Source organism: Myotis yumanensis, unplaced genomic scaffold, assembly GCF_028538775.1.
Source record: "Myotis yumanensis isolate MYYU_CA2020_CCGP unplaced genomic scaffold, mMyoYum1.0.hap1 SCAF_3, whole genome shotgun sequence".
NCBI classification, from domain to species: Eukaryota; Metazoa; Chordata; class Mammalia; order Chiroptera; family Vespertilionidae; genus Myotis; species Myotis yumanensis.
In genome coordinates, this window is record NW_027223754.1 from 310,231 (window position 1) to 328,570 (window position 18,340).

At 54.8% G+C, this 18,340-nt stretch overlaps 1 protein-coding gene across 1 annotated transcript in view; it reads right to left on the reverse strand.

The window, feature by feature from the left end:
* Positions 1 to 1,031: 1,031 nt before the first annotated feature.
* AGPAT5 (1-acylglycerol-3-phosphate O-acyltransferase 5) overlaps positions 1,032 to 18,340 on the reverse strand; it is a 35,802-nt gene continuing 18,493 nt past the window's right edge. Inside the window, exons 4-8 of the mRNA XM_070408070.1 lie at positions 17,943 to 18,032; positions 13,874 to 13,964; positions 8,024 to 8,185; positions 4,875 to 4,998; positions 1,032 to 3,235 (exon numbers count right to left, since the gene is read on the reverse strand). Of these exons, the coding sequence (XP_070264171.1) occupies positions 3,010 to 3,235; positions 4,875 to 4,998; positions 8,024 to 8,185; positions 13,874 to 13,964; positions 17,943 to 18,032 (693 nt within the window). The 3' untranslated portion in view covers positions 1,032 to 3,009. The remainder of the gene's footprint in view (positions 3,236 to 4,874; positions 4,999 to 8,023; positions 8,186 to 13,873; positions 13,965 to 17,942; positions 18,033 to 18,340) is intronic.

Genomic DNA, 18,340 nt, shown 5'->3' on the forward strand with positions numbered 1-18,340 from the left:
ACGCAGAATGGAGGGGACGCTTTTGAGAACCTCACAGACACCCAGGCTCTGGAACGGGGCAGCTCCACTCGGGTGCACACCTTGCTCCATCCTCACCACAGCCCTATGGGGTAGGTGCCACTCTTGTCATTGCCTTTACAATTAGGGAAGCTGAGGCACAGGGCTTGGGAACCGACTCCAGGTCACTGCACTGGCAAAGGGCAGAGGAGTCACACTGCAGCGGCCTCGCCCCGGGACCCCCAGCCCCCCTCCCCCAACAGGTGGGACTCGGGAGCGGAAGGGACTGTGCAGGTGACGCCGTCTGAGCCACGAGCAGCTCGGTTTTGAGAGGCGGTGCTGTCAGTGACGTGGCCCGGCGTGCCCGCAGCCTCCAGCTCACCTAACGACGCTCCGTGCACGCTGGCCGCTCCCCAGCCCAGCACTCCAAGCCTAACAGCCCCTGCCAAGGCCGACCCATACCTGAACCACACACCTGTCCCCCCAAGGACAGACCCTCGCCTTCTCAGGTGTGATCTGGGTGTGTTTGGCAGGTACTGTGCGTTGTCCGTACGTGATGGGCAAGTTTTCCATACATTTCGCTCCTATCTTTTGAATGGTTCATCTAATCGACCACCTTATTGACAGACCATTCAGCGAATGTGACTTGAAGCCACGTAACACTGCAGAGGAAAGAGTAAAACTCACGCCCTGGAGACTGGGTGCCACGCCCAGTGGAAGGGAACCCGGGAAAGGAGACAGGAAGCGAATCCTTGCTGTGGACTCGCCGGGATCGGTAGGGGACCAGCCACCACCGTGTTGGGCATGCTCAGTGAGACGGTGGTGAGGAAGGTTGTCAAAGCAAGGAGCTATATCACCTACCAATACACTGCTTCACAGCTGAGTGTTTTCATGTCTTTTTCCTTAAACTTGCTCGACACTTTAAAAATATATAGTTTTATGCATTCAGGAGGCAGGGCCAGCGGGAAGCCTGCTCCACGGAACGGAAGACTGCGGGGAATTTTTGGGTCTCGGAATGTTAAACAGCACACGCGTGAGAGACAGCGAAGGTTTATTTTTTCTTTTACTTTCACCCAAACACACCCATCTCTGAAGAACATAAAAGCATGACATCGAACCGAGGGGTAAATCAACAACAGGAACCAAAGCGAGTGCTATTATGTGAAGAGGTTTCCAAGTCGAGGCGGGCTCTTCGCTTTAGAAAATAATAATTCAGGTCATTTCAACACACGTTAAAAAGAAACTTCTAATTTTCCAAACATTTTGATACAAATTTTTTAACAATATTTTACAGGCCCTTTGTGAGAAGAATATAAGGATAGTCATAAAAACACGATGTTAAAGTGACCTTACGCAGTTCACTTTGCCTTCTTAAAGTCCATTACAATCAATGCGATTCTTAAATTGAAAATTGCTTTTTAGAATTTAGATTCAGAGCATAACCATCACATCGCCAGCAGTTACACAACCTACAGCAGTTTGCTCTGGTCAGAAGCAGGTCTAACGTTAAGACTTTAAAAGAGCAGGTAACGAAGGCAGAGCCGAGTCCCACTTTACAGGTCAGAGAAGGTGGCAATTTGGTCTGAGAACACTTTCAGAGGTTTCACGACACCTGACACGCCCAGGCCAGCGCTCCCGTGGGGCTGCGTGCAGGCGTGTTCACCTGCTACACAGGTGAGGCCCAGGGCCCGCTCTTCCGCGGGGCGGCCCGAGGAGGCTCACCCATTCTGGAGAACCAGGCAGGACTCCCCGAGATCACTGTGGTCAGTGGTCCCTCGAGATGGGCCGGTGGGCGCAGCGGCAGCCACGGGCCAACCCACCAGCAGGGGCAGAACCCCTGCCTTAGGGACCAGCAGGCGTCACGCTTGACGACGACACAGAAACAGAGCAGGTCGCACGTCAAGAGTCCGTCACGGGAGCCCCGAGACCAGGTACCTGACACGCAGCTCTTGGTCGAGGGGACAGAGGACTGCGACCTGTCAGCTGAGGCTGACGTGCCCACTCAGGCCCGTGGGTGACGCCCGGGCCTCACTGGCTCGAGGGCGGACGTCCTGGCGGGACCGCGATGCCCCTAGCAGGGCTGGAGTGGGGGACGACCCGCCACACACGCTCCCTGGCAGCTCCGTGGGAGCCACGAGCACCTGGCTGGCCACAGAGGATCGCCACGGGATGACAACGCGATGCGGGGTAAATGCGCTAAACCCAGAGGACAGGAGAAGGCACAGGCAGGTCAGCCAGCAGACGAGGCTCCAGCACCTTGAGCGCCGGGACGCGGGCCCCCCGGGAGAGCCATGGTCGTCTTAAATAGGAAGGAAGGAGCCTTAAGGCTTGCGGGTGCATATGGCACAGGTGCTGCCAGTGCGGAGAGCTCGGCTGGAGTCTGCAGAGCGCCAGGCAGTGCAAGTCCGGCCACCACGTAAGGGCGCCGACTCTCGTACTGTCCACTACCCTTGTATGGTGTGCAGTGTGCACGTTAGGCCGTTTCAACCAACGTCAGGAATGAGTTATTTTGCAACTATGAAGTGAAACCAGCCGGGAAGCAGGTACTCACGAGAGGGCGTGGCTTGCCCGTCCGCCTCTCCCTCGGTCCTTCAGTCCACTTCCCTTCACTGACTTGGAGGAAGTTATGCAGGAAGAAAAACGTTACGGAGCAGCAAGGTTCTCAATACTTTAGTGACCAGAGTTTGGACCAGTCAGGTTGTAAAAACTGGAAATAACACAATCAGTGAAACATACTGCGAATGCTCACGAGTGCCGCCACCGAGTGACGCACAGTGAGGAGCCCTACAGCCCCGCCCTGAGCAGGCCTGGCTCCGGACAGCGCCCAGGGTAGCAGCGAGCCCGCGCCCCCCAGAGCCCAGCACCGATGCCCGAGCCCCTGCATCTGCCAGATCACCTGCACCCCGGCTCAGGTGAGAGGTTCACTGTGCCCAACACTCAGTCAACAAGCTTTATTTACACTCTGACTACACTCACGAGCAGCCACGACCAGGCAGCGCCCCGGCCTGGGGTCTACGCTTTGATACTGACCCACAGGCAGCCGAGCAGGGTCCCGTAGAGCCACGTCTTCACGTACAGCTTCCTCCCGGCCTCGGTGGCCAGCATGCCGGCGGTCAGGCCGCTCAGGACCAGCAGTGACGGCAGCGTCTTCCTGAGGCTCAGCTTAGAGCTGACACTTTCCCCGGGAAACCGGTTCCTTCTGTCCGGATCCGGAGAGTCATAGAACTCGATCAGTAACCTGCGGCCGGGGCAGGAGAGGTTCACGTTCAGTTTCAGCCATTGCAGCCTCCCGTCCACAAGTCCCTCTCGGCCCGGGTGTGGGCTGGATCACAGGTGCTCGTAGATGAAGGGGGCCCAGCGACTGAGTTTACCTGCAGCCCCCGACTCTGGAAAGAGCCCACCGTGTATTCCATTCCTCCATCATGGTGGGGATGCTTTTGTTTTATAACCTTGAGGTCTTCTGTGTTGCCAGGCCCTGGCTCAGGCCTGGGGGGATACGCCCTCCGTTTTCTCCATCTCCCCCAACTACCCTCCCTCCCACAGGCCCCCCACCAGAAGCCACACACAGAGTCTCATTCCATGGAATTAGAAAAGCGGCCAAAAGGGAAAATCGTATCGTTAATTCGTTCTCCATCTTATTTTAGGAATGCGAAGTGTTAATGGCGGGACATATTCAACATAAAACATGTCCAACACAATAGTACAAAAAGGGGAAGTCTGCCCTGGCTGGTTTGGCCCCGTGGATAGAGTGTCGGCCTGTGCACTGAAGGGTCCCAGGTTCGATTCCCAGTCAGGCCACAGCCCTGGTCATGGGCTCGATCCCCAGCAGGCGGCATGCAGGAGGCAGCCGATCCATGATTCTCTCTCATCACTGATGTTTCTCTCTCTTCCCCCCTTCCTCTCTGAAATCAATATATATATATTTATATATAGATCATTTTTTTTTCTAAAGAAGAGCTCTGTGGTCCCCACTTTAGAAACGTGTGGCATCCGACACCATGTCCTCTCCCGCCCCTGGCGGCCAGGCCCACTCCTGAGGAGGTGGCACGACCTCTCTACGCCGGGCCTCACCCAGAGGTGCCCAAACACACCTGTACCTTCCAGGTAACTCTCGCATGCTCAACGCTCTTGTCTGCCCCATGTTACTCGCATGGACAAACACAAGGTCAATCCCAGAAACTGTTTAGGCCCCAAAAGACATTTTGGTCGGGAAATGCCCCGCCCTCCTTCCAGGGAATGCCGACATCGCTCCAGCTGCTCACACAGCCTCTCCCTTGGCCTGGGCGGCAGACCCGGGAGGCTCGCCGCAGGCCGTGCCTTTTCCAAGGAAAGTGACACCTGACCACGGAGTCGTCTGGAAACACAGCAGAGGAAAACGGAGGGGCCCTCTCACAGGGACGTACGTGGGTCCAGACGTGCTGGACCGGCCCTGAGCTGACCCAGGAGGCGCTCAGGGGACACACCACGTCCGGCCCAGCTGTTTAGGGAGCTGACATCAGGTTGTAAGAAATATGCCTCTGATTTATCTTCATAGAAAAGAAACAGCATGTGGCCAGGCGGCTGTTGAAGTGGCTGACAGCAGTGTCCCAGGAAGACTCCCCCAGACAAAGGGAGGCGACTAGAGAAGGCCCAGCCCACATTTTTAAATAACCAATGGGAGGCAGCAAGACCTGGGCGACCTATAGGAAATAGGTGACAAACAGCACTCAGCCAATGAACCAGCTGTGCCCGCCCCAGGGGTGATCCTGCACAACGGGGAATGGGGCCGCTTGTCTCATTTGGGACCTTCTGCTTCCCGGTCCGCCCCCTGGAATTCGGGCTGTGAGCCTGGCTCACAGTGAGGCACGGCCTCTGAAGGCTGAGCCACTGCCACTCACTTGTCCTTTATTTCGAACCGTTCGTGCAGCCACCTCCTCATGAAGTCGCGTTCCTCCGGGACGTCCTTCTTGTCTATGCGAGCAACGTGGATATGGATTTTCGGACAATCTTTGCAGAGAAATTCTAACAAAAACCAAAAATATTTCATTTTTTAGTCTAGAATTCATGGTTATACAAAGTAATGAAAATGGAGAGGAAAAAAAAGTTTAAAAATAAAGAGTACAGATTCCTTAACAAAGGGTTAAAGGCTCTAAGCCCCCCCAGCTGACCCCAGGGACCTGCCACCAGCCCAGGGGCAGGAAGGAGCTGGACCTGCTGCAGGTGCGCCTGCCCCTGAGGGGCCCCTGCTGCCGGCACCATCACACCCACAGGTCACCTTCCTGAGGCCAGTCCTGCTCCCACCGACTGGGAGACCACACGGGGGAGGGGTGTGTGTGCCTGGTTCGCTCGCCAAAGCACTGGGCCCTTCGGGTGCTTCTTCCCGGGATGGATGCCTGGTCCCTGCCCCGCACCTGAGCCTCCCTCCTGTCCTGAGGCACTGTTCCGGCCCCAGGACTTGCTCTGGCTTCTGCTTGGCTGGCCTGCTCTCCCGGCCTTGCCTGGCACCAGCCCTTACACAACTCCAGCTCCTGGGAACATATGTCAGTTCCTCGAGAACAAGCAACCCTCCTGGGAGGCTTCAGGGACAACTAGGCTCCCTGGGGGGAAGCAAGTGTGAGGCTGAGACCTTTCATTTACAGCTGAGATGTGGTCCTGCTGGTTCTGACCAGCGGGCTCCCACCCCACCGCCGCACAGCCCACCGCCACACACAGCCCCCACAGCCCTCACCGCCCCCCAAGCCCCAGCCGGAGGCTCCAGCCCTCCGTACAGAGGTACAGCCTCTCCCCTCTTGGAACCCACACCCCCCTTCCTTGCCAAGTCAATCCTCTCCCCTACTGTCCTTTATTTCTGGCGTCCACCTCAGTAGCATGCAGCTTTTCAGGCATCCAAAGTCACTTATTTCTTACAGACTTCCAGGAGTGAACTTGCTTGGATGGCAAACATGCGAAAGTACTACGACAGGGAAGATTCATCTTTCAATACTTTGGTCTTAACCTTCCTCAGGTTCTGTCTTCCAATTGCACCTGCGTGGGCCGCTGTGAGGAGCCCGGGAGCTCGGGGTGCAGCCTCGCCCCACGTGCACCGTGTGTGAACTAGCACACGCCCCTCCGCCTCGCCGCGCCCTCTGACTTGCAAGGCTCCTCCTCGAGAAGGCAGACCAGTGCTCCCGTCCCCGTCACCCTGACTCTGCGGCTGCGGGCGCCCTGCCTTCGTGGGAGGTGAGGCTGGGCCCAGGCGCTGAGGCCGGCACCGCCTCCAGCAAGATGCGGGCGAGGGGGAGGCCCAGCACTGGAAAGGACACTGACACTCCCGGGGCTGAGGGTTCCCTAAGGGACAGAGCACCGTGTGTCCCTCCACCTGCTCCTCACCAGCCAGTGTGGGCAGTCTGCACCCGGAGGGAGGATGTGCGGAGGCCGAGGCCCGAGGCACCAGCCAGGCCTGTGGTAAGGCCTCGTAGGCGGGACCGCGAGCACCAGGTGAGGGACAGGCCGTGACACCACACTGTGACACTGGGCACACCGCCGGCCTGTGCCTGGGATGGCGGCCGAGCCGACGGTGAAAGAACAGCGTCTCCCTGTCACCGTGAACTTGCACTTTTCTCATTAGGAATGTGGTTGGCACTTTTCCTGCGAACACTCTGTCCTCAGCCTGTGCCCTCTTCCCGGGCACGGCTCCCCTCCTGCCAGCCGGCAGGCCCACTCCACACTCCGAGGAGCAGGCCTTCCTCCTGAGCGGAGCAGCAGGTGCTCTTCCCACCTCTGTCTGTCCTGTCCTCCAGGTCAGGCTGCTGTCACTCCTGCAGAGCCGTCCGTAATAGACAGAAAGCATGGGTTTTGCTTTCTCCACGGCTACGGGTGTGAGTCAGAGAGCCACCTTCTCAAATACAAGGCAGCCTGTGATGAAGACAGAGGCTCAGCCAGCTGCCCCGTAGGAGCAGCAGTGGTGGGAGGGGCGGGTATTCATCCTGTGGACACTGCCCAGCCACTGAGTTCTCACCCCCAGGGGACACAGGCCCCGAAGGGACCAATGGAAGCAGCACTTTACAATGGTTATTGTGACTGGGGATTCTACTTGGTTTCCATAAAAGTAAAAACAGGTTCAGTCCTATTTCTAAACACTGTCTGAGACACTAATGACAACGCTGTTGAACTAGATGCCTGTACGTTTTCAATGTAAAAACAGGTCCACGGCTCCTTCAGTGGTTGAAAAGGCCTCTGGGACGGGCGCGGGGACCTGCTGGACGGGGACCGGTGGACATGGGGCAGGTGGACAGCTTTCATGTTCAACTGCTTCATGTGTAACGTTCCCACGTCCCACCGAAAATGAAAAAACAGCCTCCTATGTTCCCGTCCCCTGGCTGAAGGCAAAGGTGAAGGCCATCACATGACTTCAAGGTGACGGCTCAGGTTTCCTGACGCACCGTGACCAGCTCTCCCACGCAGCCCCCGCCTCTCCCCATGCCGCCCCCAGGCCTCCCTGCTCCTCTCTGTGCCTTTTGCACATACAGCGAGCACGGGCTTTCTTTTCATTTACAGGAGATCCTGCGAGAGGCGCTCGGGCGAGCACATGGGAGCCACGCCAGACGGTGGCCAGGCCAGGCCCGCCCCAGCTCCCGGCTCCTGTCAGCGCAGTGGACACCGAGGAGGGGACCCGGCCGCGCATTCCTCGCCTGCTCCATGCAAACTTCCCCAACAGTCAGAGGGTCTCGGCTGTTTAACTAAAGTTCCACTCACGGGACGTTCTATTTTCTCTGTCACACCCAACAGGCACAGCTCAGCGACCTGAGAACCTAGTGTGTTGAGAGAAAGGTACACTTAGCTTTCTTGTTAGTGACCCTACTTTAGAAACACTGTCTGCAAACGAATGCAGATGAGCGGCTCCGCCCTGCGGGGCCTTCGGGTGGAAAGGGGCTGAGTTCGTGACAAGGGGCTCGTCTACACGACCAACTGGGAAACACCAGGCCCAGCGGGACTCCTGGCATCCACGCCGTCACAGACGAATGTGGAATCCTGGAGAAACACAGGACACAGGACTGACTAGACTCACCGACCATGGACGGCGCCTCCTTCCGCTGCCCCTTGTCGTCCACAGTCCCTTCGAAGGCCACGGTGACGTCGTAGATGGCATCTAGGTAGTTCTTCATGGAATCGAAGGCGATGTGTGTGGCCTTCACGCGCGGCGTCAGCACGTGCTTCAACACGGGCAGGCCTGGGAAAGAGCAGACAGTGTGGCTGCGGCTCAGGCACACCCCTCGCGCAGACCTGCCCGGCCGTCAAAGGTCGAGAAACAGACGAGGCCACGCAGGCCACGCCCTCACAGGTGCTGGACTTGAGGATGGGAATGTGCCCGCACGTGATGATGTTTAAGTCACAGCAGCACCTGTGCGAGCAAGACCCATGGTCTTGGGGCTCAGGGCCCGAGAGGGGTCCTCCACCTGGTGACCTCCTCACTGGGCGGCAGGCAGTGGGGGGTGAGGAGGGGGCCCTGACCGGCCTCAAGGCTCCAGGCTCAGATCCCCACCAGCACCTGCCTGGCCGCTTGGGAGGCACCCGCCTGGGACTCGAGTTTCTGGTGCCCTTTTCTAGGAAGCTGAGATCTAGCACACAATCCAGAACTTACCCTTTAAAGCCACAGTTCAGTGGTTTCCTATTCCAAGGGCTGCACAACCATCAGCACCAGCAAACCCCAGGCCATTTCCTCACCCAGACCCTCCCCGCGGCCAGACCCCTGCTTTGGACCTCGACAGCTCTGCCTGTGAGAGCATGTCAGAGCTGGAATCCTACGGTGTGTGGACATCTGTGACTGGCATCCTTCACGCACTCAGACCCCGGGGCCGCCCGCGGTGGCCGCGTGAGGGCCCCGCTCCTCTGCAGCTGAATGACAGCGCATGTGTGGACAGCACGTTCCCATCTCCGCCGACACTATAGGCCCCTGGTGGCTTCCACCCTTGGCTACTGAGCAGAAGGCTGCTACACACACGTATGTCCACTACATCCACTACAGACGAACGCCGCACATACATGCACCAGTAAGATTTTGTATAAACATAGGATTTTAATTCTCTCGGGTATATCTCATCATTTTTTAAAAGCTTCTTTATCTGAGAAACATTGCGATTTAATAATAATCAGGTAGCTATCAGTGCTTCCACGAGTGCTAAGAACCCTGCTCCCTCCTGTGCCTACAGCCACCCTCTCCCGGTGAGATGTTCCCAGACAGTGTCACCAGGAGCAGCTCTCCCCTCCCCACCCGGGGAGCCCATCAGGGGGGCCGCCCATCACAGAGGAGCGGAGGAGCGGAGGGGGGCCGCCCATCATGGAGGAGAGGAGGGGGGCTGCCCAGCCCAGAGGAGCGGAGGGGGGCCGCCCATCATGGAGGAGAGGAGGGGGGCCGCCCAGCCCAGAGGAGCGGAGGAGGAGCAGCTGCCCAGCCGGGCCCTGGAAGGAATGCTGGCAATGCAGAGGCTGTGGGAACAGCAGAGGTTCCCACACCACGTGGCCCCAGGGCAGAGCCGCTCACTCTGCTCAAACTTAAAGCCTGAGTCTGACTGTGGCCGGCCAGGGAGCGCTCCTTCGCCAGCGACATCGGTCACGACCTCCTTCCTTGCGCCGGCACCACTGCTCACAGGCGGCTCTGCCTCGGCCGCAGGTGTGCAGGCCAGAGCACGCTCACCCGACTGCACAGCCCGGTCCACAGAACCCCGTGTTGCTCAGCAAGAACAAGTGATCAGGAGTCCAATTTAGTAGGCAGCTAAAGACAAAGAAGTAATATTTCCAAAAAATGCATTGTAATAAAGCTTTGTGATGAATGATTAAGAAACACCCACCACTTCCCGGCAGGTGTGGCTCAGTGGTTGAGCATCGTATGAACCAGGAGGTCACGGTTCAATTCCCGTCAGGGCACATGCCGGGGTGCGGGCTTGATCCCCAGTGGGGGGTGTGCAGGGGGCAGCCGATCCATGATTCTCTCTCATCATTGATGTTTCTATATCTCCCTCTCCCTCTCCCTCCTTCTCTAAAATCAATAAAACATTAAAAAAGAGAAAAAAGAAATACCTACCACTAATATGCACACCACACTAACAATAATATCCCCCCCGCCTCCCCAAGAAGGCACTCTGAGCAGCGCTAATGACTCCACAGCTTTCTGGTCCAAGCCGCCTCCTGCTCCAGCTCTGCCTTCCAGCTCCAAAGGCCCAGCCAGGCCAGCGAGGGAGGAAGAGAGCAGGAGACAGGGGACAGCTGGCAGGGAAGGCTCAGAAGGAACGGCCACCACGCCTACCACTGAGAAGTGGCCGCTGGGCCGTGTCACCTGAACCAGCATCTCCAGTGAGTGAAGCTCGAGTGGGCGAGGGGTGGAGTCCATGAGTGAGGTGAGAACGCAGACACTGTCTCCTGTGTGCTTACGAACACACGGTCCAGTCACTCTCCAGGGCTTCGAGTGACATGAGAAAGCCTGTTCACTGGCTCAACCCTGAGAATCCTAGGTATGTGCCGCGTCGAGCACCAGGGTCAGCAAGTGGGTGTGGCCTCGCCAGCTGCTGTGGGAAACCCCCCTTATTGTTTTATTTGTGTCTAATACCGTTTTACTAGCTAGCACCTCCTATTGATATATTTATACAACTCCTTCATATACTATTATACAATGCCTTCACCTATGATGCTGAACTATCCTTACCACTGTGTTCCTAAATGACAACTTCCTGTTAGCTTTTCTGAAAATAAAGTTCTACTTTTGCTAATCTACTAGTATAACAGTGAGCAGCCTTCAATATACAACTTGCTTGCCTGGCATAAACAGTTTCCTGAAGACTCTACCTATATTTCAATCTCTCAAAGTCTGATTTTGTCCTGGAGAGGTTGTAGTTAAACAAAATCTTGGACAATTTATTTGGTAATGTGAATAGTCTTTTTTAAAAGAATGACTAACATTTAGTTTCAAGTTAGAAGGGAATTTAGAGATCATTAATATAACAATCTTTGAAGTAAACAATGTTAATTCAAGACACTATAACACAAACGTATGTTAAATAACAACCCTAATACTGAATCAACATACTTTGTGCCTGATCTTTCTTAAGCAATACTTCCAGGAACAAGCAATAACCAGGCCTTGATATATTTAGGGCCAAGACACATCAGACACACCCACACCTGCTCCGCCAGCAGCACCACTGTCCACAGAGAAGGAAGAGTGGAGCCTGGTATAATGACTTAGATGTGTGAACAAGTGTCAGTTTTTTAAAAATTTCAATTGTTTTTCTACTTGCTAAGTCAGGATCAAATGAAGGTATTTTAGGAGCAAAATTAAAGATGTTTAGTAGCAAAACATATCAGGCTAACGCATTACTAGTCACAACTTTCTTGAGGAAAAATTAACAGGCGGAGAAACAAGTCTTCTGTTTTTAATTGATCTCATTAAGTTGCGCCTGAAGCGCAGGGAAACAGGAAACACTGTTTCTAGACCTGCGGCTCACAGTCCATCGCCTCGGTGTGTGCGGATAATTACCTTCCGAACAGACGGCAACATGTTCCAGTTCCAGAAGTTAAGGAAGGAAAGTGAGCAGTCAAACATTACATCGGGAATACAGACTTCTCTTCCCCTTTCGGTAGCTTTGAGAACGATCTCAACTCAGAAAAATGGAAGGCCAATAACTGATCTGATAGGTGGCTGGGTTCTTGTTAGACTAAGAAGCTCAAATGTCTATCACTATTACACAATTTTAAAAATTACTTAAAAGTACTTGTTTTAAAACACATCACAAAATTGCTGTGGATTTAAAAAAATTAATTCTTAATAGGCATATAAACAGCCGTCTCAGTTGAGATTAAATAATAAAGGTGAGCTGATTTTAAAGTGACGGGTTAAGAAATATGTGCTAAATCTCCTTACACAGAGAAACAGCCTAGGCCTGCATGGGCTGAGGCGCCCTCCCGCCCTGTGGGCCTGGCCTGGAGATGGGCCTCTGGGAGGCAATTAAGATTCAGTGAGGTCAGAGCTGCGGCCTCCATCCGCCAGGGCCGTGTGCTCGTCAAGAGAGGGAGGCACAGAGGAGCCTGTGTGCGCACTGGGAAGGCCGCGTGAGGACACAGCCTGCTGGCGGGCGGCAGCCTCCCACGCCAGGAGGATGCTTCTCACCAGAAACCGCGGCCACAGGACACCTGGGCCCCAGGCTCCAGGCCCCAGGCCTCAGGCCCCAGGCCTCAGGCTCCAGGCCCCAGGCTGGGAGAAATGCAGGAAGCCTGCTGGTGCAAGCCGCCGAGGTGGAGGCGGCCGATGCCGGGCCTGGAGCTTGGATTGAAATGATGACTCTGAGTAAATATAACACAGGGAACAAATCTCTTTGCATACAAAGGTTTGTCTTCCCTAAACAGGATACACACTCACATATCACATGCCCCGTACATGCAGTTAACCCTTGAACAACATGGTCAGGGTGCCAACCCCACCGTCAACATTCCCAGTCGCATTTGACTCCAGGAAAGCCCCACCCTCCCCTGGCCTTGCGGGGCGCTGGCTCCAGGACACCCGAGGGTGCCCGACCGCAATGCCGATGCCTTCTGTGAACAGCACAGCACAGCAGACAGCGCCCTCCACACCTGCTGTCTGCAAACAGGAAGTCACCGCCTCCCCAAAGCCCCTTAAAGAGATGGTGTAACTCCTGTCTAACAAACAGGGACCCACAGCAAAAGGGATCAAGTAGCTGTCTGGGTTCCAGAACGCAGACACGTTAGGGAACGCAGCCCCAGCTCACGGTCACGTCCATCTCAGACTATCCTGGCAAGATGGTACCTGACGAACACCGTGAGGAGGATGGAAAGGGAGAGAGTCGAGCTGCGCCCAGCTGATGCAGCCAGCCCAGGCGAGGTGCCGAAGTCACCTGGACCCTCCAGCCCACCCATTCCCACCTCAGGCAGTGGAAGGAGAGGCGCTGCTCACCCTCGGAGCAGCCAGCTGGCCTCGCCTTGGAGCCCTGCCCTGAGGCTGACCTGGGTGCAGACACACAGCTGCTACTGTCTGCAGTCACTCCATCCTGAGGAGCATTCATGTCAGATCACAATGAATTAACTAAAAATAAATAAAATTAAAAATGATTTCCTCGCTGCACCAGCCGAGTTCTGACGTTCCCCCGTGCGTGGGGGAGCCACCACCTGGTCACGAGCGTCCCCGCAGCCCGCTCTCCGAGATGGCAGTGCCTGAGCCTGCTCAGGGTCATCAGGACGTCCCCAGGGACCAGTGTGTGGGGACCCATGTGTGGGGACCCGTGTGTGGGTGTCTCGCTTGTTCACGAGAGAAAACAGCAGGGCCACTGCTTTATGTTTACCCCCCATTTGCTCCTGGGTAGACGAGTCACCCACTTTTCTACAACATGGATGTCAAGAACACTCTCATTACTGGGGACATAAAGCAGCTTCCAAGTCCGTGACCCACTGTGTCGTGTTCTCCAGCAGACACGCCCCCACTTCCAGCTGGTTCTCACAGACTGACCGGGGTCTGTCCCGTCAGGTGTGTATTTCTGAAGCGATGAGGAAGCAGGCCGTAACACCAGGCAGCCGGCACCCAGACAGCCAGGAAGTGTCACCATTGGGGTTCCAATCCAGGCCTGTCAACGGCGTCACACAGAACCCTCACGGGGCATTGTGCACCCACACCGTGTCACCTGAACCCCGGCACCGACGCGGAGCTTGGCCAGCCTCTGAACTGCACCTCTCGGGTGTGAGGCCTCGGCATGTGAACGAGAAGAACCCTCATTCCCTAAGGGTTACACAGACATTCACTCAGGGAAAACACGCTCATGCTTTCAATTGCTGGGAGACATACACAGCTTCTCTGGGAACAAAGACTTAAAGGTCAGCGTCTTTAAAACGTTTTCAAAAGCAGCGAAGGCTCGCTTACCTTCCTGAGCAGCGAATATCTGACTGGAGGAAATGACCTTCGTCAGCTCGGGGTTGTACCGCGTCCCCTCCGGGAAAATCACCAGGTACATCTGTGGGCAGAAAGGGTGAGGCTCGGGGGTGAGCTTTGCTGTTACTCAGCCAGGCCAACCCCACAGATGCCAAGAGAGCGTCTCCCACGGCCGGAAACAGCACGTTCGTTTACATCTGGCCTTCATTTCAAGCAGAGCAACCAAACGCAAAATTCAAATGGTCTTATCTAACACAGACGATATACAAAATGCAGTCTGCACTCTCTGGTAAGTCAGTCAACAAGAAGCGAACATTTCTGATTACCTGTTAATAGTCGTTAAATGAAAACTCAGCCACAAAACGCTGACTCACGCAAAGCCTCCATTAAGTAATAATTAATAAGAGTCCCTCTCCCTCCCAATTCTGCAAAATGACTTTAAAAAGGCGTCAATTTTAGACATCTGTGTCCCTAAGGACATCTTATTTGAGGAAAATCATATATAAATACGTAAATTCCCATAATATAAAAGGTAACGAGTGTTCACATTTCAAAAAGTACACAGTGTTACTTTACAGAGCTTCCTTGCCGCGTGCTAGCGCTGGCTTTCTGAGCCACCGGACTTCAGGCCCTGGGGGAAGGCACCACATCATGTGAGCCGAGTAACCCCTCGGTCCGGGCGGCCACTTACCTGCCTGGGAAGTCAGAACAGAAACAGTGAACCTGCAGGGGCAACTCCTAGCCTCAGAACTGAGCTACAAAAATGACACCAACATGTCTGGTAGCCAAAGGACAAAATAAGACTTCCATCCCACCTTTCCAAAGGCACCACACACAGAAGTTAACTCGAACTAGATGGCAGCCTCAATGCACAGCTAAACCTATGAAACTTCCGGAAGAAAACAGGAGAAAGTCTCATAATCTTGAGTTTGGCAAAGAATTCTAAAATAGGACACAAAAAGCAGAAATCTTAAGAGAAGAATCAATGAATTGGAGGAATTAAAAACTGTTTTTCTTTTTAAAAAAATATACAGATATTTTTATTGGTTTCAGAGAAGAACGGAGAGGGAGAGAGAGATAGGGAGAAGGAGAGAGTCAATCATTGATCGGCTGCCTCCTGCACAACCCACACTGGGGATCGAGCCTGCAACCCGGGCATGTGCCCTGACCAGGAATCCAACTGTGTCCTCTGGTTCATAGGTCAACACTCAACCACCAAGTCAGGCAAACTGTTGCTCTTCAAGTCACTGTCAGGAATATGAAAAGGCAGCCCACAGACATGAGAGAAGTTAGATATTTTGTTGTCCCAAACTGAGACAAGTGGTGGCACCTCCACACAATGACATCCTACGCAGCAGTGAGAACAAAAACATTGACCCACACTTCACATGATCACGCGATGAATCTCAAAGAAGCCATGCTCAGTGGAAGACACCAGACACCCACCCCCGCCAAACAGCCCAGCCTGTGTGACTCCCTTCATCTCCCCTGCAGTGACAGGGAGCACAGCAGCGACCGACTGCCTGGGGACAGAACGGCACAGCCCCACGGGTGACTCGGAGGTGATGGACACACCTGACTGATCAGTCTCCTGGGCGTGTACAAAAGCACACCCACCCAGTCCCACCTGGAACACCTGGGTGTGTGCATACAGAACACCCACCCAGTCCCACCTGGAACACCTGGACCTGTGCATACAGCACACCCACCCAGTCCCACCTGGAACACCTGGGCATGTGCATACAGCACACCCACCCAGTCCCACCTGGAACACCTGGGCATGTGCATACAGCACACCCACCCAGTCCTACCTGGAACACCTGGGCATATGCATACAGCACACCCACCCAGTCCCACCTGGAACACCTGGACCTGTGCATACAGCACACCCACCCAGTCCCACCTGGAACACCTGGGCATGTGCATACAGCACACCCACCCAGTCCCACCTGGAACACCTGGGCATGTGCATACAGCACACCCACCCAGTCCTACCTGGAACACCTGGGCATATGCATACAGCACACCCACCCAGTCCCACCTGGAACACCTGGGCATATGCATACAGCACACCCACCCAGTCCCACCTGGAACACCTGGACCTGTGCATACAGCACACCCACCCAGTCCCACCTGGAACACCTGGGCATGTGCATACAGCACACCCACCCAGTCCCACCTGGACCACCTGGACATGTGCATACAGCAAGATGCACCCAATCCCACCTGCAACCTGGGTGTGTGCATATAGCACACCCACCCAGTCCCACCTGGAACACCTGGACCTGTGCATACAGCACACCCACCCAGTCCCACCTGGAACACCTGGGCATGTGCATACAGCACACCTACCCAGTCCTACCTGGAACACCTGGGTGTGTGCATACAGCACACCCACCTAGTCCTACCTGGACCACCTGGGCATGTGCATACAGCAAGATGCACCCAATCCCACCTGCAACCTGGGTGTGTGCATATAGCACACCCACCCAGTCCCACCTGCTACACCTGCAGCTGGATGCACATCAGGCACCCTCACCAACAGCTCTTCCATAGATAAAAACCTTGCCCCTGCTGTGCTGTCGCAAATGACAGGTTTCCTTCTCTCTTGATACATATTTTCTTTAGCCACTCCCCGACTGATGGACTCCTAGGCTGCATCCTTATCTTGGTTGCTGTGAATGTTACTGCAGTGAACACGGATGCAGGTATCGCTTCGAGACAGTGGTCATATACATATTTTCCGATCTACACCCAGAAGTAGAACTGCCGGATCAGATGGCAGCTCTCATTTTAATCCCTGGCGGGCCCTCTTTTCTGTGTGCCATAAGGACACCACCAATTTAGGTCCCACTGACAGTATCCAAGGGCTCCCTTCTCTCCCACCTCCTGACGTCCTGAGAGCAGCCACTCTACCAGGTGTGAGGTGACACCTGCCTGTGGCCCTGACGGGCGATCGGGGGCGTGGAGCACCTTGTCATGTTGCCCCCCCAGGGCTTCTTTGGAGAGTGTGCAGTCAAGCCCTTTGCCCATTTCCGGGTGATGTGTTTTCTTGCTACTGAGCTGCTTGAGTCCCATGTATTTTCGAAATTAACACCTTACAGGACACGTGGTTTGCAATATTTTCTTTCTTTCCAGAGGCGCCTTTTTTCACTTGGGTTTGGTAAATCCAAAATTATTCCAAGCTTTTAAATTTATTAATAAAAAAATAAGAGGCTTTCATTTAGGGTGCCGAATGCTCAAAGAATCTCTCTCTCCACCCGAGAACACCAGCCCCACGCGAACATCTGCAGGTGAGCGGAGCCACACGGCCCCCACCGTGGAGCGCTCGGCTGTGAACAAGCACCTGCCGCAGGGCGCTTACCGGCTGCTGTGGAGGGAGAACTCCTCCTCACCACGAGCTGTAGGGAGGGCACAGGGAGGAGGAGCAGAGGGAACAGAGGACAGGAGGGAGCCTGACCCTGGAGGAGAGGTTCTGAGCCACAGGGCCCCCCAGGCACTGGAGGAAGCGCAGGCACTGATTCCTGGGTTCTGGGGGAGCAGGGTGAGGGTGCCGGGCGGCCGTCAGCGTCTTTCTAAGTGAATACCGAGATTCTTTGGGGGGGGGGGGGGCGGGGGGGCAAGTTTTATAAAGTAATACTTACACTGAATGGTTCTTTGTTTGCAGATACTGACACTAGTTTTGACTTTTCAAATAACTGAATCTACACAAGAAGTCACACGGCCCTCACAGCCAGAAAGCAGCCGCCTGGACGCGCTGACATGGAGACCAGGCAGAGCGGGTGGAGGCCTAAGTGACAGGCAGCCGCCTGCTATTTATAGACTAGACACTGCGTCCTCCCTGCCTGCTCTCTCAGGTCAAACCGAGCGCCAGCAAAGGCCCGCCATCCGTCCGCAGCCACCGTCTCATGGCCCCATGTGCTTGCTCTATGGGGAGGGCTTCTGTGGCCTTAACAAAGCCCTGAATTACTCCTTACACACGGACAACAGCCTGGCAGGCAATCCTTACATCTCACCAAGTCCTAAACTGCACACTGAGCGGAGGGCGGCCGTCACTTACCGGGGTCCCGGCGCTCACGTAGCTCAGCAGCTTCTGGCGCATCTCCTTCTCCTTGAACCTCGCGCTCCTCTTGACGTAGATGCCTCCATGCTGCCAACAGGCAGAGAGCGTTACTGTCACAGCACCAGCGGCCGGCACCAGACAGGCCGGCAGGAAACTCCTAAATACGCTCAAACATTCCCATCTAAAGGACATTAGTTGAAATTCTCCTATGATGCAACATAATTCAAATAAAACTGCATATTGCAAAGTACATTATTGCTTAGTTTTGTTGGCAGTTAAAATAAAAGTGCTTTATTTTTTAAATATGCATTTTTAAGATAAAAAACTCGATCTCAGATGCATCTTAGTTCTCAATTTTTCCACTAATTGTGAAATCACTACAAGTGTCCGTAAAA